The sequence below is a fragment of the Macrobrachium rosenbergii genome, chromosome 51 (assembly GCF_040412425.1).
Source record: "Macrobrachium rosenbergii isolate ZJJX-2024 chromosome 51, ASM4041242v1, whole genome shotgun sequence".
Classification (NCBI taxonomy): Eukaryota; Metazoa; Arthropoda; class Malacostraca; order Decapoda; family Palaemonidae; genus Macrobrachium; species Macrobrachium rosenbergii.
This window is the reverse complement of record NC_089791.1, coordinates 30,655,888-30,680,994: the sequence shown is the minus strand read 5'-3', so window position 1 is coordinate 30,680,994 and position 25,107 is coordinate 30,655,888. Positions and strand designations below refer to the sequence as shown.

General features: G+C 40.2%; 2 protein-coding genes across 8 annotated transcripts in view; one reads left to right on the top strand and one right to left on the bottom strand.

Moving 5' to 3' along the window:
• Window positions 1-25,107, top strand: part of LOC136833254 (platelet binding protein GspB-like) — a 214,499-nt gene that overhangs the window by 16,834 nt on the left and 172,558 nt on the right. The window contains exon 1 of one of the 6 annotated variants that reach the window (XM_067095159.1): window positions 11,086-11,417. The exons of the other annotated variants lie outside the window; for them this stretch is intronic. Within the exon in view, the coding sequence (XP_066951260.1) occupies window positions 11,108-11,417 (310 nt within the window). The 5' untranslated portion in view covers window positions 11,086-11,107. Of the gene's footprint in view, window positions 1-11,085; window positions 11,418-25,107 lie in introns of those variants that run through there. 6 annotated transcript variants of the gene reach the window in all.
• The window catches only part of LOC136833256 (uncharacterized), a 27,782-nt gene continuing 5,681 nt past the window's right edge, over window positions 3,007-25,107 (bottom strand). The window contains exons 3-5 of one of the 2 annotated variants that reach the window (XM_067095167.1): window positions 21,680-22,120; window positions 3,926-4,070; window positions 3,007-3,750 (exon numbers count right to left, since the gene is read on the bottom strand). In XM_067095167.1, the coding sequence (XP_066951268.1) occupies window positions 3,285-3,750; window positions 3,926-4,070; window positions 21,680-21,884 (816 nt within the window). In that variant the 5' untranslated portion in view covers window positions 21,885-22,120 and the 3' untranslated portion in view covers window positions 3,007-3,284. Of the gene's footprint in view, window positions 3,751-3,925; window positions 4,071-6,597; window positions 7,048-21,679; window positions 22,121-25,107 lie in introns of those variants that run through there. The other variant, XM_067095168.1, reaches the window with a different exon arrangement.

Below are 25,107 nucleotides of genomic sequence, written 5' to 3'. Positions count from 1 at the left end.
TCTCGGCAAAAGCAACGTGATGATGCACTGGTGCTCTTTGTGGCGTGCGATCTTGTGCCATTTTCTGTTGTTGAAAGCCCTTATTTCAGTGGCTTACTCAATTCAGCTGACCCTCGTTATCAGATGCCTACAAGCAAGCACTTAAGCCCTGTCCACACTAGCGGGCACTGCTCGACGGGCAAACACTGTTCCCATAACCCGTTCCACTATACTGACCGACCGAGTATGGAGCCAGAACGATGCGATTGTCTGGTAACACTGCTTCAGAAGCAAGAGAAAACATAAACAGCTGGAGGTGCCCGTCGGGCATGCCCGCTAGTGTGGACAGGCCATTAGTCAACAAATTGCTACAAGACAAACTCTCACAGGTGAAGGAATGTTAAAAAAAAATCTGGGGAGGGCAAAAACCCTATGTCTGACACTTGACATCTGGTCTAGCCATCAGATGAGATCATACTTGGGAATCACAGCTCATTACATTATCAACTGGTCATTTGAAAATGTAGTGCTAGCTTGCAAGTGCCTCCGTAGACGCCATACTGCCTGCAGTATCGTGGAGGAGTGTGAGCAGATCATCAAGGATTTTGGTATAGGCTTCAAAATTACAAACATCATAACTGACAAGGCTACTAATATGATCACTGCATTTTCTCTGCCAGAATTTCCTGATGCTGTTTCAGAAGGAAATGATGACACTGATGAGGAAGAAGAGGATCTCGATGATTTGGATGGTAGTGGCACTGATTCTGCTGAACTGTTGGAAGTTTTACCAGCTGAGCATAATTCCTGCTTTGCACATACATTGCAACTGGTTGTGAAAGATGGCGTCAAAGAAGCAGGACAGTTAAATGTTACACTGAGCAAAGCATCAAAATTGGTTTCGTATGTGCATAAATCAACAATAGCAACAGATGTTTTAGAAGGAGAAAAAAAATTAGAATCAGGTCGTGCTACTCGTTCATTCCAAGATGCTCACAGACTCCTCTGTCTCTGTTTGATATTCACTAAAAACCCCTACAGTCTCCAAACAACAAGCTGTGAGAGCCAAGAACCAGCATCTCCAAACAACAAAGCTGTAGGGGCCAAGAACTGTCATCTCCAAACAACAAAGCTGTGGGAGCCAAGAACTGGCATCTCCAAACAGCAAAACTGTGAGAGCCAAGAACCGGCACCAACGTTCCAGGAACAAAATAGTCCACAAGGGTTGTCATCAGTCCAACAAACCCTGTTGTTATGATCTCCATAATGCAGGTAGGTTCTTGCAAGTGGAGTTTAGTGATCATGATTGATGGATTTTAGTGCTCGTAACAGTGAAAATGAGCAGAAATGAAAATTAAGGTGCTACATACATAAGTGAAACGTTAATGTAGCCCTTGGTCATCCATTCCTGTAATCCACACTATACATGCTCAGGCTTTGCTGCTGCTTTTCCTGATTAGGATGCTACGCCCACGTGAGTTTGTTGCTGTTTCTCCCCACAGCAAATAATCATTACATGTTAGGCTTGAAAAGTGTCACAGTCCTGAATGTCTTATTTGTATAACCAACAACTGAGTGAAATAACGTGCGACTACCATTCATTCAGGGAACTGTTTTGCAATGCAGGACCATTTTTTAGAATTGCAATATCGCTTAGTTTGTGTATGGTCAATGTTTGAGTGAGTTATTGTGACTACCATTCACTCAAGGATTTTTCTTATTATAGTTCATATTAGACACCCAAGGCCTTGAGGCTGAGAGCAACCAGGAGGTCCCCTGACCTACAACTGGAGCTATCAGTGCCAAAGAAAGGACAGAGGGCAGACCAGGCCAAGCACACACCAGCATTCGTCCCCAACAGGCAGACTTACAAGTTCTGTTCAAAGAAGGGGGATGCCCATGGCTCCAGGTTTGTCTGCAAGGCCTGCAAAATAGCCCTTTGCCTCTCTGACACCAGGAACTGCTTAACACCCTTCCACAAAGGCAAGGAGGATACACACACGCATAATTCACTTTGCTTAAGGTGTTACCCGTATCATTTGGATAAAGGTTATTGTTAATCTTTGCTCCACGAAGTTACATTACAAGTGGGTCTGGCCTGCTCCTCTCAGTTGCATGTCATTTGCTCATTTGCTTCCTTAACTGCAGACATTCAGCTAATCAGCTGGCTTGATTCCATTCCCTCAAGATAAACATAACTGCATAGAAGTTTTTTATGCAAGGGATGGTAGAAAGGTGGAGATGATTATCAAGATATTTATAGTTAAGGGAAGCAAAGAAAGAAAAAGTGCAGAGATGGAATCAACAGCCATCAGAGGGCTTCTCTATTTGTTTAAAAAAAAAAAAAAGGCAACTTAGAAAACTAATAAAACTGAAAGACACCTGGTATCTATCGTAGCTCGAAGTTTCACTTCTCACTCAAGTGAGTCTAGAATATGTATCTTCATTGTTCAGAATCCTGAATAAATTTCAAGTGGCAATAGGTCCAATTTGTCAGATTTGGTGACGTCATCCTGACTTATTCTTTACACTTGTCAGGTCTATGTCTAGAGGTCTTGTATTTCTTCCCCCAGTGACATAGGTCATGTCAACCCACAGTTTCTAGACTGAAGGCATGAGGCAAGTGGCACCCCATTTCTGTAGCCACTGGCCTTGCTGTGCTGCTCCACAGTATTGTGTTCCTTGTCTTTTATAACTTTCTTCTGAAAAATTACCGTAAGCCTTTAATTTACCCTTCAGTGGAATCAGAAGAGGACAATAATATGGGGATAGCAATATTAAAGAAAGAACATCTACAAAAATAGATTCAAAATTGAATAAATTTGAATGTACTGATGAAGGAATTTATTGAAAAATGACAAGAAATCCAGAGAATTATTAACACTATAGAGCCTCTTTAGAGCCTAGTTCAAGACAGCCCATAGAAATGTTCTACTAAACTTGTTCTTTACTCAGTAACACTTGACGAGCAGCTGGCTTGAACATTACAGTATATTATGTAATATGTTATTAAATGAGAGACAAATCAGTACTTCGTATGTTTATTTCAATACTTTATTCTGGACACGGAGGAAACATTACCATATTACTGGTAATCTATAAACATTAGAGTACATGTACACATATTTCATGTATGGCTTGTGAAAGTTGACTGATTTCAAGAATATCAAAGTCCACCTTCTGGACCAGTGTGTTTTTTGGGGGTTGTCAGGGCTTAGTGTTGGAATGAATGCAATCAAATGCACTGAAACTAGAATTACTATGGTTCCTTACACAGATGGAGGGATATTGTATGAGAGGTACTCCTATTTGTTAGAGAAAGAACTGACTGTAGAAGATTCAGTCTCAAGTTCAATTAGCATTTGTATGGTTCTCAATTTAGCTTTACTGATAAGGTGTCTAGGAAGGAGCTTCACTGACATTGCTACACTCTTGAAAAAAAGGTCAACGTGGTCATCTTGCATTCCCAAAACGTTATTAGTTGGAGTACTTTGTTCAGTAGTCTGCTCCTTTGGTGTTTCTGCAAGGTCGTCCGGTTCAGTGTCCTTAATGGTATTTTTCTTCAAGTTCCTTGTCCTTTTGGTGTCTTCCAGAGGTGGAGTTGTGTCCATGTGGGAAGTTGGAGATATGGTGACTCTCTGTACATTTCTGGGACTTTCTTTGTTGCCTGGGCAGGCAGTGTTGGGTTTTGCTCCATACGCAGAGTTAAAGGCCGTGTCAGTGATGTCCACAATACCCTCGTTCATTCCAGTAGACAAGTGATTTTTCGATCTGTTAAAGGAAGTTTAGACTTTAATCATTGTGCATAATTGTATTTGAAACAGATTTTTTTTTTTTTTTTGCTCATTGGGAAATTGGAAAGATATTGGAAGCAATAATGTAAATAATACACAATTAAGGCAAAAGAGAACTATGATTTCTACACATTTGGTATAGACCAATTTACCTCCTCCCACAGTGGACATTGTCAAGAAATCTCATCATCGTTTCCAAGTGCCATTTTTTCTTTGTTCTTCTATCCATTTTGCTCATTTTCTTCCGTTTGCAGTACGTATCTCTGATATTCTTCCATCTCCACTTGCAGTCTTCAACTGGAAATAAAAGGAATGTTATTGTTTTTCAAGGAAATCGACAGATAACTTGGAATAATCCTAATGGCATGCAAACCAACCACCCAAGAGGGAAACAAACAATCAAGCAGGCAGAAGGAATTACAGTGAGTTATAATTGAAGGGAAGGAGGAGAGACAGTACACAGGTAATGTTTCTACTGGTTCCTTGTAACAAGAGTCTCTTCAGTCACTCAGTTTTTGGGTTAACACTTAAAACTCATGTGGCGAAGATTTTTCCTTGACTGTCGCAGTCACGGATGTTAGAGCCAAATTCAGTTGTACCTAGCTAGAAGGGTGTCTCTCAGTCTTGCTGATATTTTACACAACCATGAACGTTTTACTAAACTCTGTGACTGCAGAAGCCACCTACAGAGGGAACTTTTGTGGTTTTGGCAATTGTGAGAAGTCTGATGTTACAGATTCCTTCATGGAACATTTCACCAATATCTGTGGCAGCATCCCATAGCACCTAGCACATGTCTAATGTAGTGACGTAATAGTTTAGAGGTAGGTTTTGATAATGCTGGATAACATACAGGTTAATGCTACCGAACTTTTCCCATCTTCGTCTCTGATCATTAGCAATTTCCACTTTGTTCTGTCTTGGTTAGTTGGGCCAAGTCAAGAGGTCCCCATATGACCAGGGTTCATCTTCTGAATAATAATAATAATAATAATAATAATAATAATAATAATAATAATAATAATAATGATGTCACAATACAATGGGACACCAGAGTAGATGAGATTTGATGTGCCAATACCATGAGACACCAGAGTAGATGAGAAAGAAAGAGAAAAAAATTGATAAGCATCAAGACCTGAAAATAGAAATAAGAAGGATATGGGATATGCCAGTGGATATTACTCATAATCTTTGGAACACTAGGCACAATCTCAAGACCCCTGAAAAGGAATCTGGAAAAACTAGATGCCGAAGTAGCTCCAGGACTCATGCAGAAGAGTGTGCTACTAGGAACAGTGCACTTAGTGAGAAAAGTGATGGACTCCTAAGGAGGCAGGATGCAACCCGGAACCCCACAGTATAAAAATCACCCAGTCGAATAGGATGACTGTGATAGACAAAAAAAAAAAAATTATTATAATAATGATAATAATAATAATTTTATAAAACTGTATTAAAATGTTGCCTGGATGTTGGAAATTGGTGAAAGAATTTTACTTGAATTTTGGGACACATCCAGTAAATAAGAAATACTCATAGTAGAATGAGTCTTAAAATGGAGACAGTGCTTGAAAAGGAAGATCGCACAGAATCTCAGAAGTCTGTGTATCTTTGTACTCAAATATACGTGTACAGTTACATAACTAGATTTGTTTTTCCAGAAAAGAAAGCTAAGTATATCTTCGTTTAACCAGACCACTGAGCTGATTAACAGCTCTCCTAGGGCTGGCCCGGAGGATTAGATTTATTTTACGTGGCTGAGAACCAACTGGTTACCTAGCAACGTAACCTACAGCGTATTGTGGAATCCGAACCACATTATGACGAGAAATGAACTTCTATCACCAGAAATAAATTCCTCTAGAACGCTGGGCCATCAGCGTGCTAGCCGAGAGCCCTACCCACCCCTCCAATGAAGAACTATAGACATCCAGTGCTAGTGTATATAGATAAAAATACTTCAGTGTGTATAGATAAAAATACTTTTTTAATATAAATGACACAAAAAATGCTTGTAGTGTACTATATATAGATTAAAGTGTTATAAGCTGAAAAATTTTTTTAATATAAACGACACGAAACGCCTATGGTGTATATAGATTAAAATACTGTAAGCTGGAAATGTTTATTTTATTTTAATGTAAACAGCACAAGATGCCTATGTACACCATGTATATAGATAAAAGTACTCTAAGCTGGAAAAACCTTTATTTTAAAGTAAACAGCAAAAATGCCTATATAGTGTATATAATTTGGAAAAAATAGTATGTAAAAAGCACAAAACGCCTATATACACCGTGTATATAGATAAAAGTACTGTAAGCTGGAATATTTTTTTTAATGTAAACGGTAAAAATTCCTATAGCATACATATGTTACAGTCAACATGCGTAATCAGTCATTACGCGTAATGACTGAAATTTCAGTCATCACGCGTAATGCACTTAGGGACATTTGATCCCCCCAGGAGCTAGTACTAAACACGGCGAAATACTTTGACCCCCAGGGACTAGTACTAAACCCGGCGAAACAGTAGCTGACTCACTGTTTCGCCGTGTTTAGTACTAGCTCGTGGCGATCAAATGTCCCCCAAAATGCATTACGCGTGATGACTGAAATTTCAGTCATTACGCCGTAATGACCGATTACGCATGTTGACTGTAACATATATATAGTGTATATAATTTAGAAGAAATTTATGTAAACAGCACAAAACGCCTATATACGCCGCGTATATAGATCAAAATACTGTAAGCTGGGTAAAAAAAAAAAAAAAAATCAGCAATTCAACGAAAACAACGCACAAAACGCCCGCCCATACCTGGCCGGCCGACTCGCCCGCTGATCTGCCTCCAGGCGTCGTCCTTGGCGCTCTGCTCGCGGTAGGAAGGCGCCAGCGTGTTATAAATGGCCTGGTACTGCTCCACGTTCTGGATCAGCAGCCTGTCCTCGTCGAAGGAGAACTCCTTCGCCATCGTCTTCTACTGCTGCGTCTCCCGAAGGACCCGCTCCCAACGGCGCCGCGACTGACTGCTGGTGGTGGTGGGTGACTTCTCTCACTCGCGTTCGTTCAGCGGCGGCGCGCGGTCAGCTTTAGAAGCGCGTTTAGTCGCCGCGTCTCGCCGCCTCCTTCCCTGGCGGTTGGGGTACTACTGGGCGACTGCAGAAGCAGAGAATTCGCGAAAGCCAGTCGCCGCCGCCGCCGCCGCCGCCGTCGAAGAGGAAGGAGGACGGATGATGGTGGGGTAGTCAGTCGCTGGTCGTTGTGGTTCTCTCTCTCTCTCTCTCTCTCTCTCTCTCTCTCTCTCTCTCTCTCTCTGCCTCTTTATATCTCTCTCTCTCTATATATATGACTGACTCTCTCTGTCTCTCTCTCTCTCTCTCTCTCTCTCTCTCTCTGTTTGGCTCTTTCTCTCTTTATCTCTCTCTCTCTCTCAGTCTGCCTAGCTCTCTCTCTCTCTCTCTCTCTCTGCCTGCTCGCTCTCTCTCTCTCTCTCTCTCTCTGTTTGAATCTCTCTCTCTCTCTCTCTCATCTCTCCCTCTCTCTCTCTCTCTCTCTCTCTCTCTCTCTCTCTCTCTCTCTCTGTTTGACTCTTTCTCAATGTCTGTCTGTCTGTCTCTGAGTATATATCTATATATATATATATATATATATATATATATATAAATTTATATTATATATATATATATGTATACATGTATACATATATATATATATATATATATATATATATATATATATATATATATATATATAACCATTTAACCTTTTAGAACAAATAAACTCTGTAAAACATCACGATTTTGTACCAGTCGATATTACGCAGCTATGTCTCCCCATTCCCTTAGTAATGCGAGATATCACATCAAATTTCCCTAACTATTATACTCTTCCTGTATTATAATAATGATCTTTCTTTGTCTTATTATACTCTTCCTGTATTATAATAATAATCTTTCTTTGTCTTATCATTGAAATGATTAATGTGATAACGTTACAAAAGTAATATACTCCATTTTATTACACCTGCCATATTTTCCATGCTTATGATGTCAGAACAGTGGTTCTGAGCATTTTAGTGGTGGCACACCTAACTAACGTGATTATGACTGGCACCCTTTGTTTTACCATCCTGCCATTTCGTGTGAAGGAACTTCTTATTTAATGAATAAAATGATTATCTTATCCATACTATATATATATATATATATATATATATATATATATATATATATATATATATATATATATATTAGAGTCACTAGCAGATACAGAAAATTTCTTGGGGGCCACCAATTTTCATATGATACATACACACACATATGTGTATCTATCTATCTATCTATCTATATATATATATATATATATATATATATATATACGTATATATATATATATATATATATATATACATACGTATATACTCTCTTTCAACTTTATTATTTCTATAACAGATTTTGTACTTTTTTCCATTTTTATATTTCATTTATGTTATTATCTAAAAATCTTCGATATTATTATTTTGTCATCATTTTTCACGGGGGGCACGTGCCCAGGTGCCCCGCCCCCTTGGATCAGCTAGTGATTAGAGTAGACACACTGATAATAATTATGTTTGAAGACTTCTGCAAACTTTTTTTTTTTACAAATGTTCATTGAGATGATTTAGCCAAGACAAAATTCATGACAACCCTGGGCACACTGTCTGTGGCACCCCAGGGTGACACGGTACCCAGTTTGAGAATCAGTGTGTTAGATTGAATATTTAAACGTAAAATGTATTTTTGAAAAATTCTTATTTAAAATAAATGTTGACAGTGAGTATTTTTTGGGAGTAAGTATTTAAAATATTGATTTGAAATGAATATCTAAAATGGATAAAATAGATATTATTCAAATTAATGTTATTATTTACAATAACATTTAAAAAAAATATTGAAAATTTTTTGAAATACATAAAATAAATATTTGAAAATGGATGTTTGAAAAAGCATTAATTCAAATAAGTGTTTAAGATAATTATTTTAAATAATTAAATATTTTAAATAAATATTTAATATATAATATATATATATATATATATATATATATATATATATATATATATATATATATACATATATACAGTATATATATATATATATATATATATATATATATATATATATATATATTTTTTTTTAAAATCAATATTATCAAATGTAATCAAAATAAATATTATTTACAGTAAATATCTAAAACAAATCTTTAAAATCAATATTTGAAAACAAATTCCTTCTGATTCCCTAACTAAAATTAATTTTAACTTTTCCAAACAAATTTTTTTGTCTGAAAAAGATTTTTTTCCTACAACTATTTTAATATTTCATTCAACGACTGCAAACCGTCGTCACAGTTGTTATGGTCATCGAAAGAAATCCATGCTGGGATGTCATTATTCGTCGCTAAATATTGCGCGTCCCACAACAGTTGCTTACCAGCCAAGTATTACGCTGCTGCTTGAGGTTAACATAGGCACAATTTATTCAAAGCCCTGAGAGAGAGAGAGAGAGAGAAAGAGTCTTTGTGTGTGTGAGAGAGAGAGAATCTTTAAGAGAGAGAGAGGAAGAATCTTTGTGCAAGAGAGAGAGAGGAAAGCGAGAGAATCTTTGAGAGAAAACATTTTTGATAGATTCAGAGAAACAAAACCTTTGAGAGAGAGAGAGAGATCTTTGTAAGAGAGAGAGAGAATCTTTTAGAGAAAACATTTTTGATAGATTCTCTCAAAGAAAGAAAACCTTTGAGAGAGAGAGAGAAAAGAATCTTTGCCAGTAGACAGTTATTTCATTCCGAGGACAACGGACTGGCTCCTAGCATCCCTTGTAGACATTCTCTCTCTCTCTCTCTCTCTCTCTCTCTCTCTCTCTCTCTCTCGTCAGGTGAACGCTGTAGGCAGGCATGTAGGTGCTCATCCCTCCCCACACCCCCTCCCTTCCAACCACCCCCTTCCCAAACCTCTGCCCACAATGGTAGTATTTAGATAGTAAGAGATAGTCATGGCGATAAAGGAACGTCATAATTCCCCTTTTAAATAATGAGCATAATAATCTTTTTTCCCTTTTTTGTTTCTTTCGAATCTCGTCTGTCTAACAGAGAGAGAGGGAGAGTATATGTGAGAATCTTTGAGAGAGAGAATCTATGTGTGTGAGTGAGAGAGAGAGAGAGTACTTTGTGAAAGAATTTAGAGAGAGTACTTTGTCAGAGAAAGAATCTTTGAGAGAGAGAATCTTTGTGTGAGAGAGAAAGAGAGAGAGAGTACTTTGTGAAAGAATTTTGAGAGAGAGAGAGTACTTTGTGAGAGAAAGAATCTTTGAGAGAGAGAGATTCTTAGAGAAAGAGGAAGGGAGTGAGAGATAGAGAAAGAACCTTTGAGAGAGAATTGTGTGTGTGTGGTGACTCTTTGAGAGACAGAATCTTGAAAAAGAGAGAGAGAGAGAGAGAGCATATCTTTGTCAGAGAAAGAATCTTTGAGAGCGAGAGAATCTTTGAGCGTGTGTGTATGAGAGAGAGAGAGAGAGAATATCCGTGTACGGTGATCTGTGTGAGAGACAGAATTTTGAGAGAGAGAGAGAGAGAGAGAGAGAGAGAGAAATATTTGGGCGTTCACGTGTCCGTCGAAGAGGGACCAACAACAGACCGCACTTGACGGGGCTTGTTGCCATGTGCTCATCGGTGTTCCGTAACGAATATACTCAGTCTAACGTTGGACCGGCGTTGCCATATCTACGAGCGATGGTCTCTCTCTCTCTCTCTCTCTCTCTCTCTCTCTCTCTCTCCTCAAAATGATCAGAGGTATCTTTGGTTTGTCATTGTTTGTTTACTAATTTCTTCAGGAAACAGCATACTGGTTTTGCAACGAGAATCTTCAGACTCTCTCTCTCTCTCTCTCTCTCTCAGATGATCAGAGGCAGGTTCCTATCGTTTTTCCCCGTTTGTTTACTTACTTCTTCAGGAAATAGTCCTCATTTTGCAACGAGAATCACATAATATCTTTCAGACTCATTCACAGCTATCAGCTGGAAACTTCTCCTAACCAGAAACTTCAAAGTATCAAAACTCCCCAGTCGCAGAAATGTGACGACATCAGTAGCAAGCTGTAAGATGATAAGGCGAGCTACGCAGCAGAGGTCGATTTTTCGACTCTCCCGCGCATGACGTCACATGGTGCGCTCATCGGTAGCCGTTGGGCCATCCAGTACCTCCCTCCCCTTGTGTGTGGCGACAGCTTAGAGAGAGTTTTCACACATTTGTGACAATTCTTGAGGCTTCTGAAATTGAACACGCTGTTGCCATGGTGATATGTGCTATTTATGGATGCTGTAACACAGAAAGGAACAGTGCCGGAAGGGAAAAGGTCAGCTTCTACCGTTTCCCTAGAGATCCCGAGGTGTGTTGGAAGTGGGTGAACATCTGCAGGAGAAGTGACCACATCAACACCAAAAATGCGAGAGTGTGTTCGGCTCATTTCCAACAAAGCGATTATGCGAGAAACCTCAGGCATGAACTGCTGAACTACCGCCCTGCAAATGCAAAAAGATTGAAGGCTGATGCCATACCGAACCAACGTTTACCACTACATGAAAGTGCCTCTGTTGATCCAGGTATTTGACCTCTTGAATCTAGCTCGGTTTAGTCTACCTGTTGCATTTAGTGAGAGGAGAGCGTTTTGCATGACTGAATGAACCGTAGGTTTATAAGGATAATACTAGCAATTAATTTCCATTCGATTCCTAATGTGAATAAACCATGTTCACTGGGTAAGGCTTATTGGAAAGTAATTTCTGTAATGAGACGTCTATTCTTACATATTTGATTGATAGGTGGTTTCATATCATGACTTCTTGCATGAAATATGATGCGACAAAGAAAAGCAGAGATGCCTTCTCGAACAGTCCACCTCAAGTTAGCATCCTTGGTCCAATGGTTGATTTTGCTAGCAGCAGTGCAAGGGTGAAAGGGAAAGTGTTTCCATTCCAGAGGGGCATTATTATATCGCCTAAATCACTAAAAGGATTGCATAACATGTTGCATGAAGTGTTTGCATCACAGCACTTGTTGACGAGACGATTATGTCAATACACAGTCGAACATCTCTGTTCATGATCATCCGTCACCTTGAGAATTTAAGTACAGACTGCGGTCATTCAGAGTGGCTACAGAAAATAGTGTGGTCAGTCAAGGTCTTAATTTAGTCTGTAGCAATGATGAAGCTAACCCATGTGTCCCAGAAGAAAGCTTAAGAAGTGTGAATCCAGGTAAAAAAAAAAAGTCACAGGAAAAAAAAGTCACATTAATCTTTCTTAGATAGTGACCCCCCAATGGTTTTAACCAAGTATCAGTCCACCTTTGCGGCGTGTTTAGTACAAACCCGTTGCGGATGACCGTGAAAACATAAACAAAAGACTGTAAATATCAAAAGATAATGACCCCCAAAGAAATATTGTGAATCTTTCCCCGTGACTTTATTACCGGCCACCATAAATTGATGTGACTTTTTTTCCTGTGACTTTTTTCCTAGCCAAAACTGTGACTGTTTTTCCTGTGACTTTTTTCCCCTGAGACTTTATTACCGGCGACCAGAAATGTAAGCAGCCCATCTCAGTGCTCATATGCTGTAGGTAAGGATTTAAATTCGAGCTGTGTGCGTATTACTGCATATCACATAAAACGTCTCCTACCTGTAATCCCCGTAGGGGGTTAGTGCTGTCAGTGCACCTCGTGCGGTGCACTGTAGGCACTACTTAAGATTCTTTGCAGCATCCCTTCGGCCCCTAGCTGTAACCCCTTTCGTTCCTTTTACTCTTCCTCCCTTCATATTCTTTCTTCCTTACTTTCCTCAACCCTCTCCTACCAATTGGTTCGTATTGCAACTGCTCTGAGGTTTTCCAATGAAGAATGAGAGGAATTTATTTCTCGTCATAATGTGGTTCGGATTCCACAATAAGCTGTAGGTCCCGTTGCTAGGTAACCAGTTGGTTCTTAGCCACGTAAAATAAAGTCTAATCCTTCGGGCCAGCCTAGGAGAGCTGTTAACCAGCTCAGTGGTCTGGTTAGACTAAGGTATACTTAACTTTTTTAGCTTCAGCTGATATAGATGGGACAATTTGAGGATTAGGTCTCACATGTAAAGAGAAAAATATGATATAGACCTTCTGTACAGTTTTAAAAAGATCTGCAACCTATGGAAGAATTATTCATAGCAATTGTCCAGTCATCTCGATGTTTTCAAGGACAAAAATGTTGATGTTTCAGAGGATTATATATATATATATATATATATATATATATATATATATATATATATATATATATATATATATATATATATATATATACATATATATATATATATATATATATATATATATATATATACATACATATATGATATAAGTAATAGACATGCAGTCAATCACATGTTGAACAGAAATAAATTTCGACTCATTCCGGGATCGAACCCAGGTCTTTTTCGATTGAATTGCGTGGGTCAGTTGGCAGCGCACCTTGCCTATCAATTGAAAGACCTGGGTTCGGTCCGGATGCGGGTTAGAAATTTAAGTATATATATGTTTTATATAATATATACATAAAAGAGAAAAGCAAAGAGTTGAGACTCTCTCTCTCTCTCTCTCTCTCTCTCTCTCTCTCTCTCTCTCTCTCTCTCTCGCTAAAGGAATGTTTTTCTGCAGATGAAAAATACGTTTGATTATGATAAGATTCCCTTGAGATGGAAATGAAAGTCTGTTATTATTATTATTATTATTATTATTATTATTATTATTATTATTATTATTATTATTATTATTATTATTCAAAATAAACAACAGCAGTGAACAGCTAAACAAATTATATTACAAAACGCGAAAACTAAACCATAAATGATCATCAGCCAAAAATTAAACATTTAGAAACAAATAAATTGGTAAAGGTGAATCTTATTCAACACAGAAAAGTAAAATTCAAGAATTCTGTCATTTTTATATTTAAAGACGGAGAAGTGCATTCCACCTGCACTGGACTGCGTTGGCTGGGTCGCTGTAGCAGGGAAGGCACCTTTAACCTCCTAGGAAGAGCTTGCTGAGAGAGAGAGAGAGAGAGAGAGAGAGAGATGATAAGAATTCACTCACATACACACAAACAACGAGGGAGAGAAAGAGAGAATCTGGAATGTATGTTTTCACTGATATGTAGGCCTACGTGAGAGAGAGAGAGCTAGGTGATAAGGGCTCAGAGAGAGAGAGAGAGGGGTGATAGGGATTTACACACATACACAAACAACGAGGGAGAGAGAGAGAATCTGGAATGTATGTTTTCACCGATATGTAGGCCTACGTGAGAGAAAGAGAGCTAGGTGATAAGGGCTCAGAGAGAAAGAGAGAGAGGTGATAAGGATTCACACAAACAACACGAGAGAGAGAGAGAGAATCTGGAATGTATGTTTTCACTGATATGTAGGCCTACATGAGAGAAAGAGAGCAACGTGATAAGGGTTCACACAGAGAAAGAGAGAGAGAGAGAGTGAAAGGTGTTAATGGCTCACACACACATACACAGAAGAGGAATTTTTAGTTACACTGATATGTAGGCCTACATGAGAGAGAGAGAGAGAGAGGGGTGATAAGGGCTCACACACACACTGACAAAAATGAGAGAGAAATAGAGAATCTGGAATGTATGTTTTCACTGATATGTAGGCCTACATGAGAGAGAGAGAGAGAGGTGATAAGACCTCATAGAGAGAGAGGTGATAAGACTTCACAGAGAGAGAGAGAGAATATATATTGGAAATTATATATCCCCTCCGAGAAAGTGGCTCCAGAGGGCACTCGTAAAGCCTTCTTTCTTCCAGTGCTCAGCAAGTGCATAGGGGTGAGGATGCAAGACGACTCACACCCTTTTCGTGACCCTGGTTCAACTGCTGTGTAGCAGGCAGGGATTGAACCACTGACCTTGCAAATGCAGGCTCACCCTCTATGTGGCGCTATGCGGCTCCCATCCTCACTGGTACAAAGCCAACCTCATACAGATATGCAAACGAGTTCCAGCCATTATTTCCTGTCCTTCGGCGTTCCTGAAGGATACACCAAAAGGACTCCGCTATTTCTAAAATCCTGGCATGAAAGCATCAAAGGAAAAAGTATTTGCCGAAAGAAAGTATTTGGTAGAAAGCAAAATGCTTTTCCCGCTTTTGTTCTTGCGGTTATATCTGCGTGTTTGCCCTAGGCCTATCTCTCTTGGAAGATACTACTCTTTTTTTAGTATTCGAGCGATTCCATGGTATAAATTACTCTCTCTTCTTCCTCCCCCTTCCTTTCTTTCTTACTTTCTTTCTTTCTTTTTAACCAAGAGATTCTCCAGAGAAAGCTTCAAGAGCATATCTCTGAAGCAGCGTCGTCTCTTTGGCAAACGTAACTCTTGAACTTAGAGAACGCGGAGAGTCCACCTCAGGGTTTTACCGATGGCGAGGTATGTATTTGTTATGAAGACTCTCAGACGCCCACTTAAAGCAGAGAGAGAGAGAGAGAGAGAGAGAGAGAGAGAGAGAGAGAGAGAGAGAGAGAGAGAGAGACTTGGCATTGAAGGCTCTTACGCCAGATTCCTTTATGATGTCAGTGAAAAAATAATGACGATACTCTTGGGCTGGAGGAGGAGGAGTTCGTTCTTTAAGGACCACTACTTCCTTTAACCCGCTCTCCTCGTCCTCCTCCTCCTCCTCCTCCTCCTCCTCCTCCTACTCCTACTCCTCCTCCTACTCCTTCAAAGACCTCCTCCTCGAGACTCCATTCGAGGGGAGTGGGTATGTATACTTCGGAGCTCCTCCCACTCGTTCTCAACTCTCGAGTTCTATAACTTCATATTCTAAGGCTCGGCCTATGTGTCTGTAAACTTCGAGTTCATTACCCTTACATATCTAAACTATTTGCATCATTTCCTAAACTCCACTGCCCATTTATGGGGCGGTAGGTATAAAGAACTAAAGCTCAGAAACTTGCAGCGCGTTTTGGGAGCCCCATTTGAGTGGTAGTGGACCTAAGTAGCAAGCAAAGTAGAGTGACTTCCATACATTTGCCGTCAAGATCGACGCCATTACTCATGCTTTTATCATTAACATTAACTTACCTTTCCGCCCCTCTTATTGTGGTCTTCCCGTCACAGCGTGGTCTTTAGGTCTTGTATTTTACGCTGTGGGCTGCGAGAGACGCCCATGGGTTGGCCGTGGTAGGCCCAAGTTTCTTTAGACCTTTGTAGGCCTAGGGCCATTTTTCGTTCTCGTGTCTCCTCAGACGTAACAACTTCCCTCAGACTCACTCACCTTCACACGGCCCCTGTTTATCTATCTATCTCCTATTTATCTATCTATCTGTTCCCCGAAAGCCATTGTGCGCACTCGGCAAGCACTCCGTGATACCTTTCGCCATTCGGCGACGTATATATTCCACGTTAAAGCTGACCTGAGGAATGGAGGTCATTTGCTTTGCCTAAAGAGCTGGAATGTCAGGAATTGCGATTCGGTGGTGATACGTTGGGCGAGTCTGTAGGATCTGACCTGTTTAGCGTTTTAGGTGTTGCGCCATTATGCTAGAGAAGATGTAACGTGCATTATATTTTCTTTGTTTATTTATTTCCGTATTTATTTGTCTGTTTATTTACTTAACGTTTGATTGATTTATTGATTGAGTTATTTATTTATTTATTGTAGCAAGCAACCAAATGACAAGGGGAAGATTTAGACTCATGTTGAATCAACCACAGTGTTCAAGATACTGATTGATGCTCTTACTTGCTACAGACTTTATATTTTACTGCTGGGGTCCGGTGCAATTGGCCAAGGGTCACAGCGAGGCCTGACATTGCTTAAAGATCTTTCTAAAGCCCGCAATATTGTTTTATTGCCATGCAGATGCTGGAACCTTTTCCTTGAAAGATGTAGGCCTATCTGGCTAAGTAGAATCCATCCAGGGCGTTTCCTAGTAACTAGTACTAACTTGACATAGTCGCATGATGTATCGTTTTGTCATGAGTTAATATTACACTCTCTCTCTCTCTCTCTCTCTCTCTCTCTCTCTCTCTCTCTCTCTCAATCATCGGAAGTCGTTTAGTACCAAGTGATCGAATTGTCATGTTACTTAATAACGATTATTTCCCTGTTGCAGACTCATCTCTCTCTCTCTCTCTCTCTCTCTCTCTCTCTCTCTCTTCTCTCTCTCTCTCTCTCTCTCTCCTTTTCCGCCGACTTTGTCTGGGAGGAGGGAAAAGGAAGGGGGTGGGTGGTGTTGGGGGAGAGCTCACCCTTCTTTCTCTTGTTCGTGGGTGTTGGGGAGGGGGAAATAAGGGGGAAGGTGTGCTTAGAGTGAGCTGGGACGAGCAGGGATGACCTTGTGCGGTGCATTTATGGATGGAAGAGAGAGAGAGAGAGAGAGAGAGAGAGAGAGAGAGAGATAATTACCCATTTCTAAGGAAGCACATAACCATGTCACCCTCACGCAAGCCCGAGTTAGTTTTCATTCTGCGTGAGAGAGAGAGAGAGAGAGAGAGAGAGAGAGAGAGAGAGAGAGAGTGTAATATTAACTCATGATCTTTAAAACATTTGTGGACGTATTTTACAATTATATTACGATTTTTAAAAACGAAAAAGAATGACCATGCATATCTTCGCACAGTATCATTTAAGTACTGGGAATTCTCTCTCTCTCTCTCTCTCTCTCTCTCTCTCTCTCTCTCTCTCTCTCTCTCTCTCTCTCTCTCGTTCTAACATCCCTGAACATGCAAGGGACCCATAAAAATGCGCCGCCAACCTAAAACTATTTTTTTATTTTTTTTTAGTAGTTCTTTTAAAATCTTCCTTTGTTTGAATTTGCCTCTGCATAATCTGACAATCTTTACTTAGATGTAATGACATGCAAAAATGCAAATTAATTCATCCTCTTAGGGAGTTAGTGTCGTCAGTGCAGCTCACGCGGTGAACTGTAGGCAATACTCAAGTGTCTTTGCAGCGTGTCTTCCATGGCCCCTAGCTGCAACCTCTACATCATTCCTTTTATCGTACCTCCGTTCATATTCCCTTTCTTCCATCTGACTTTCCTTGACCGTCTCCTAACAGTTGTTGCATAGTGCAACTGCTTCGAAGTTTTCCTCCTGTTACACCTATCATACCTTCGTCCTGTCAATTTCCGTTTCAGCGCTGAATGACCTCGTAGGTGCCAGTGCTTGGCATCTGGAATGAATTATATAACTCTATTCTGTTGTGTTCTAAACTGGTCAACAGTATAACATTTCTCAGTACAGTGCTTTAAACAGTATAACATTTCTCAGTACAGTGTTTTTAACAGTATAACATTTCTCAATACAGTGCTTTAAACAGTATAACATTTCTCAATACAGTGTTTCTCTAAAAACTGCAGACGACACGCACCCTTCTGAAATGTATTGTATCGTTGCTCCTTTGTTTGAGAGTGTTCCCAGCCTCTGTTTGTCTGGGCAGTTTTCCCCTTTGTTTCCCCTGAGGTTAGCAAAGACACCTTCTTTGTCCCGGCAAAAGGAAAAAGGCAATGTCCTTCTCTGATCAGTCTGAGTTTCTCTGTCCTCGCAGAGATGTCTGTTGAAAGTTCGCTTTAGAATTTTTATCTCAATTTTTGGGGTTGGGTGCACTTTGGGATGAAGGGGCAAGGGGCCAGTTGTACTGAGACAGTGCTTGGGTGTCCCTTGGGCAAAGATGTTTTAGGTTGGGTTAGGTTAGGGTTGACCTACAAAATGCACCTGCTCTGTGTCTTGTTAAATCAGGTTAGGTTATGGTTGACCTAGGAATAAACTTCTCCTAGTCTATTAAGTCACGTTAAGCTAGGTCAAGGCTGACTTACAGAATACACCTCCAGTCAGTCTTGTTGAATCAGGTTAGGTTAGGTTTCTAGATACACCTGCTTACAGTCTTGTTAAATTAGGTTAGGTTAGGTTAGGGTTTACCAACTAAATACACCTGTAGTCATTCTGTTAAAATACATCTGCTCTTATTCTTGTTAAAAGCTGAAATGAATAAATAAAAATAACAAGAGAAGTTCCTTGCATTAGAAGACCTGTAATGAATTTGGTCCTTCTACTAAGGTGGTCTGTACCTGTGGTGAGGCGTAAAACTGAGTGTGACTGGCATGGTGTTGATTGCTGTCCTAGGCCTAACCAACAGGGACTTGACCAATGGAAAATGTTGAAAAGTCTGTGGGAAAAAGAAGCAGTCAGAGAATTCTAGAGCAGAATAATTTTTTTTAGTGAAGGAGCCCATAAGCTAATGTACCATATATATATGTATATATATATATATATATATATATATATATATATATATATATATATATATATATATATATATATATATATATATATTAATATGATTATGTAGAATAAACACTAAACGTTGAGTCACTCAATGAAGAGAGAGAGAGAGAATGTGTGACAGGAAATTCCCTCCTTTCATGGCACGCTGACTGGGTCGGAAATTCTCTCTCTCTCTCTCTCTCTCTCTCTCTCTCTCTCTCTCTCTCTCTCTCTCTCTCTCTCTCTCTCCTTATCATGAAAATGATTAATGGAGATAAAACAAACACTTATTTGTTTATTTATATATTTATCAAATTATAGTCGAATGCCAAGAATTCCACACTTAAAAAGAACAGAGAGAGAGAAAGAGAGAGAGAGAGAGAGAGAGAGGAGAGAGAGAGAGAGAATCATCTGGCGTTACAGTTGCCAAGGTCAACGACGCTGAGAGGAACCCACGTTGCAAATGACGGTCGTCACAAGTGATAAGGTCACTGACGCACAGATCCTTCAGAGATTCGTGGAATGCATATCTTGCTTTGAAGAAAAATATATACGACATTTGGCGTTACAGCTGCTAAAGGTTACTGCCACTGAGAGAGAGAGAGAGAGAGAGAGAGAGAGAGAGAGAGAGTAACTTGAAAATTGAGAGAGATATGCATGATACCAAGCAATAAACCAGACTGAGTCTAGAGCGCTATCAGCCAAGCCCAGAACAAAAAGATTGTAAGAGATAGGGGCAGCTATTGTACCAACTTGTCCCACCTCGCAGATACCAACAGGGCACCTTGGGGTCTTTTGACGGGGTTGGGGGTGGGGGTTAAAAACTGGGGGTAGCAGAGAAGACAACCTCTACAGACGCAGGGACGTGTGTCTGTTTGTGTACGTGAGAGAAAGGGAGGGAGAACGGTTACGTAGCTCGTTAAACGGTACTATCTAAGCCTTGTCTGTGTTAGCCTGGCTGCCCTTTTATATACAAGAAGTGAAAGCATTTTGTACAGAGATGAAAATGGGGTTTTATCCAGATAGTTTTCTTAAACGAGCTCTTCTACTTGGAATTTTACCTGTAAATGGGCAAAGTTGCCAGCCTATCTGTTTTCTGGTAAGCTACAGGTCACTTTCAACAGAGAAATTTATCTGTAATCGTTACAATGATATCTGGACTTCTTTATATCCTTTCACACCTGTACAAGGTTGGAACACAGACCAGAATTTTGAGGTGACTGAGAGAACCTTAAAATTTGTGAGTGGTGTTTGTCCTTGAGTAAGATAAATGTATAAATATTCGCAGTTGTCCTTACTTTTAATAAAATTTGTAGATTTTACACCAGCTGACCCCTTCCTGAAAGCCCTTGTTGACAAAATGCCAAGCCAATCTAAAAATAACTAAAAAAATCGTGTCATTGGTTGTGGAATGCTTAAAATATACATCGCCACTTGGTAGAAACTATATTCACACCTTTCTTCACTCCTTTTAGCCACTTTTTTTTTTTTTTCCTTTTTTAGCAAGTCCTTGGGCATCTGCTCTGGCGAGGAGCCTTTGTCCTGCCAGAGTGTAGAACCTTTCGAGAATCTTTACCTCAGCCTCGAGAGAGTCCTCGACCTCTGCCTAAGGAAAGTAGAATGCGATCACTTGACACTGGAATGGAATGGGATATAAAATTCAGGCCAAAAGGCCAAGCACTGGGACCTATGAGGTCATTCAGCGCTGAAAGAGAAATTGAGGGTAAGAGGTTTGAAAGGTGTAACAGGAGGAAAACCTCGCAGTTGCACTATGAATCAATTGTTAGAGAGAGTGGAATCTGGAAAGTAAGATGGAAGAAAGCGAATACGAACGGAGGTACAGAAAAAGGAATGAAAGGGGTTGCAGCTAGGGGCCGAAGGGACGCTGCAGAGAACCTTAAGTAATGCCTACAGTGCACCCTCCTATGGGGCATGTTGACACTGGTGAGCCTTCTGTGTTTACAGAGACGAGGAACGAGGTTGTGACTTGGCCACGCCCTCGAGAGACCTCCATCCTGAAGTGAGGTCCTTCTGGAGGTCCTTACCCGCCCCCCATTTTTTTACGGCATCAACTACCCTGGCAGGTGCGACGCCAGGTAAACTTAAAACTAGTCAGCCCTTTGAATCCTTTGCCCCTGGTAGGAGCGGTTATCCGTCGCTTTGCCTGTGATCAGGGTCCAAGCTGCTAACCCTGTCTCCACCTTTTTTTTTTTTTTTTTTTTTTTTGTCTTGGTTGGCATGTCCAAGTCCAGAGGTCAATACCAGGTCTTTCTGTTCACCTTTGGTCTAAACTCCTTTTTGGTACTACGTTCCACAGTTTCCTACCTGCAGTTTTGCTGGCTCGCAGAGAATTGTAAGCTGTGTAATTACATAGCATCTTTGATAACGTTCGGGCCAGTCCCATTTATCCAAGTAATAATAATAATAATAATAATAATAATAATAATAATAATAATAATAATAATAAGCCGCATCCAGTCTGCCGAATGCTAATATTTTCTTGTCCATTGTTTACCTAAGTTAATTTTATATAAATAAATTCTATATTTCTACGTACATGTGCGTTGCTTATCTGCATTGCAAAAGGGGACTTCCGTGTTCCTGTGAGCCTTTTTAGTCTTCTGTAAAAGCTGTAAAAGAAAACTGTTGAGATGGCTTTGTCCGTCAGCACTTTTTCTGTCCGCCCTCAGATCTTCAAAACTACTGAGGCTAGAGGGCTGCAAATTGTCATGTTGATCATCCCCCCTCCAATCATCAAACATACCAAGTTGCAGCCCCCTAGCCTCGGTAGTTTTGATTTTATTTAAGGTTAAAGTTGGCCGTGATCGTGTGTCTGGCACTGCTATAAGTGCCAGCAACACAGGCCACCACCTGGCTGCGGCTGCAAGTTTCACGGGCCGCGGCTGAGAGTTTCATAGGCAGCGGCTGAGAGTTGGAAGTTAGCCTGTGTAGACGCATGACGTCATCAGCATAATGAGCTCGTCGACGGCTGTCGTATCTGGATAAATGAATAAACAAATAGATGAATGCATAAATGAATTAATAAATAAATGAGGGTATAAACAGATAAATAAATACACGGGTGAATAAATAAATAAATAAGTAGATAAAACAAGCCAATGAACAGATAAATAACTAAATAAATAAAGAAATAAATATATGAATCAGCAGAATAACAGCGAAGTAAATTAATATATTAAGTAAACATAGAGGCCTTTAAAAATAAAAAGAATAAAATGCTGGGTATTTTGACCCTCTCGGCGGGGTCAACGGTCAGTAACCACCCCCCACCCCCACCCCTCCCTGCCCCAAGATCACAGTTTAAATGAACGGTCGACCATCTGGAATGAAATCACTTCATCGGGACTCTCCCGTAGGGGGGAAGTGCCGTCAGTGCACCTCATGTGGTGCACTGTAGGCATTACTTCAGGTTCTTTGCAGCGTGCCTTCCTTAGGCCCCTAGCTGCTTCAACCCCTTTCGTTCCTTTTACTGTACCTCCTCTCATATTCTCTTTCTTACTCTCCTCAACCCTCTCCTAACAATTGAGGTTTTCCTCCTGTTACACCTTTCAAACCTTTTACTGTCAGTTTCCTTTTCAGCGCTGAATGACCTCTTAGGTCCCAGTGCTTGGCCTTTGGCCTAAATTCTATATTCAATTCAACTTCGAGACTCAAGGTCATATTCTGGGTCAACGGTTGGTCGCCTTGATTTTTAAGAGGTCATGTTATGATAAGATATTCCTTTTTCTTCTGTGGTTTATTTGTATCGTCACTTTCAGCTTTATTTAAATTGTATTTATTATTCATTTAAGTCTTGTTTCCTTAGCCCTGTTATTTAGCTTACAAACGAGAGAGAGAGAGAGAGAGAGAGAGAGAGAGAGAGAGAAGAGAGAGAGATAATAATAATTCTGTGATATTCCTATTATTTCCAACGTCTCACTCTGCCAATAAAGAGGTAAAATATAACGGCAGGCTTATGATCATTTACTCGACAGTGAAGCTAGAGAGAGAGAGAGAGAGAGAGAGAGAGAGAGAGAGAGAGAGAGAGAGAGAGAGAGAGAGACCCCTCCACCATCATCAGCAGCGAGTTAATAATAACACACATGATGGAGATCCCTGGGAGCTGGGACTTTGCAGCATGTTTCAGTGAGTGAGATGGGGAGGGTGTTGTTGGGGGGGGAGATGACTGGGATGGAGGACGGGGCAGAGGGGGGGAAAGGAATCCCAAATGGGTGGGATTATGATGTGTAAGGGGAGAGGGAACGAGGGTGGGAGGGAGGTTAGGTCACTTGGGGAATAACCCCCGGAGGGGAGGAGCTGGGATTTAAGACTGAGTTTTAGGATTTCGTTTATTATTATTATTATTATTATTATTATTATTATTATTATTATTATTATTATTATTATTATTATTCAGAAGATGAGGAACTCTATTCGCGTGGAACAAGCCCATCATTGACTTGAAATTCAAGCTTCTCAAGAGTATATTATTATTATTATTATTATTATTATTATTATTATTATTATTCACAAGATGAACCCTGTTCGTGTGGAACAATCCCACCACAGGGTCCATTGACTTGAAATTCAAGCGTCCAAAGAATATTAAGGTGTTCATTAGGAAGAAGTTTGAGGAGGTAAGGGGAAACATAAAATTAATAGATAAGATTGTATTAAAATGCAAGGAGAATAGTATCGAAAGTGGTATCAGCTGGGCTCCCGTGGTGGGCTCCAGAAGAGTTGGAATTCCTATAGGCCTACCTGCACATGAACTGAGAGAGAAGGGAGGCGAGAAATAGAGTGGAGATTTGTGGAAGACAAAGCACAGAAAAGACATTAGTTAAAGAATACTTTTAGTAGCATGAGTCTAGGAAAGATTAATGTAACTTTTTTTTCCCTGTGACTCTTTTCCCAGTGACTTTATTACAAGCCACCTTATTTTCATGCCTTGGTCTGTCTTTACAGAGGCTGTGTAAGTTTAACTCTCTTAGTAAATCTCTTATGAAAATGCTCATTTGGTTTTCATGATAGATATGTCATTCGTCTGCGCAATATCTCTGACGATGACGATTCTGTCAGCAGGTTTTGAATCAATAAATATTGATATAGGCCTATTGCTAGGCTAATAGGCAGCTTTGGGGGTACACTCTGTGACTAATTTTGCTTACGGAACACTTTCCAGGTTGCTAGATACACAGATTAATTTAATGAAATATCAATGTAGGCCCATCTATACCCAAGGAATCATTTACTTCTGGGAAAATTTGCCCAAAGCAACATTTTACAACGGGATTGTGACGTCATAACAACCGCCGGCCTTAGACCACACCTAAACTCCAGGGAGGTGGGAACCTAGACCCATGTCTCTTAAAGAGTATGTTTGGTTAAAAATACCAGCAGTGTTTGTAAATGGTAAGAAGATTAGCTGTATGCGGAAGCTTTTCCAAACGTCAAGAAATGGGAATGACTCATTTCCTTCCTTCGATTCCCGAATCAAGAGACGAGAGATTCGTTCGATTCAGCCTTTTCCCGCGCAGTGACGTCACGCGGGAACTCTTACGACACCGGCCACCACGCCAGTCACAGGCTTGTGGACTAGACCAATCGCTTTCATTTGTCCCAATAGTGAGCCGGGATGCCCATGTACGCTATTTTCGGGTGTTTTTATGACCCGTTCCAGTACAATAAGGAAAGATATTCCATTTCTAGCTTCTGATTCTTCGAGAAATGTAAAATAAAAAAATATAAGACCTGCTCGGTTATCGGCCTAATAATTCAGACGAGGGATGCGGCTCACAGCAGCTGCCCGAGCGTTGTACGTGTTCCAGAAGAGAACAGCCCAAGAAGGCCTAAAAAAGGAGGTCAGTAACTGTTCACCTTTGCTCCAAAAGTCAACCGAGTCGCGGGGTACAGCGAAGGGAAGAGGTGAGAAAGAGGTTTATTTATTTAGGCTCACATTGTCTTCATTCAGTCATGCCGAATGTA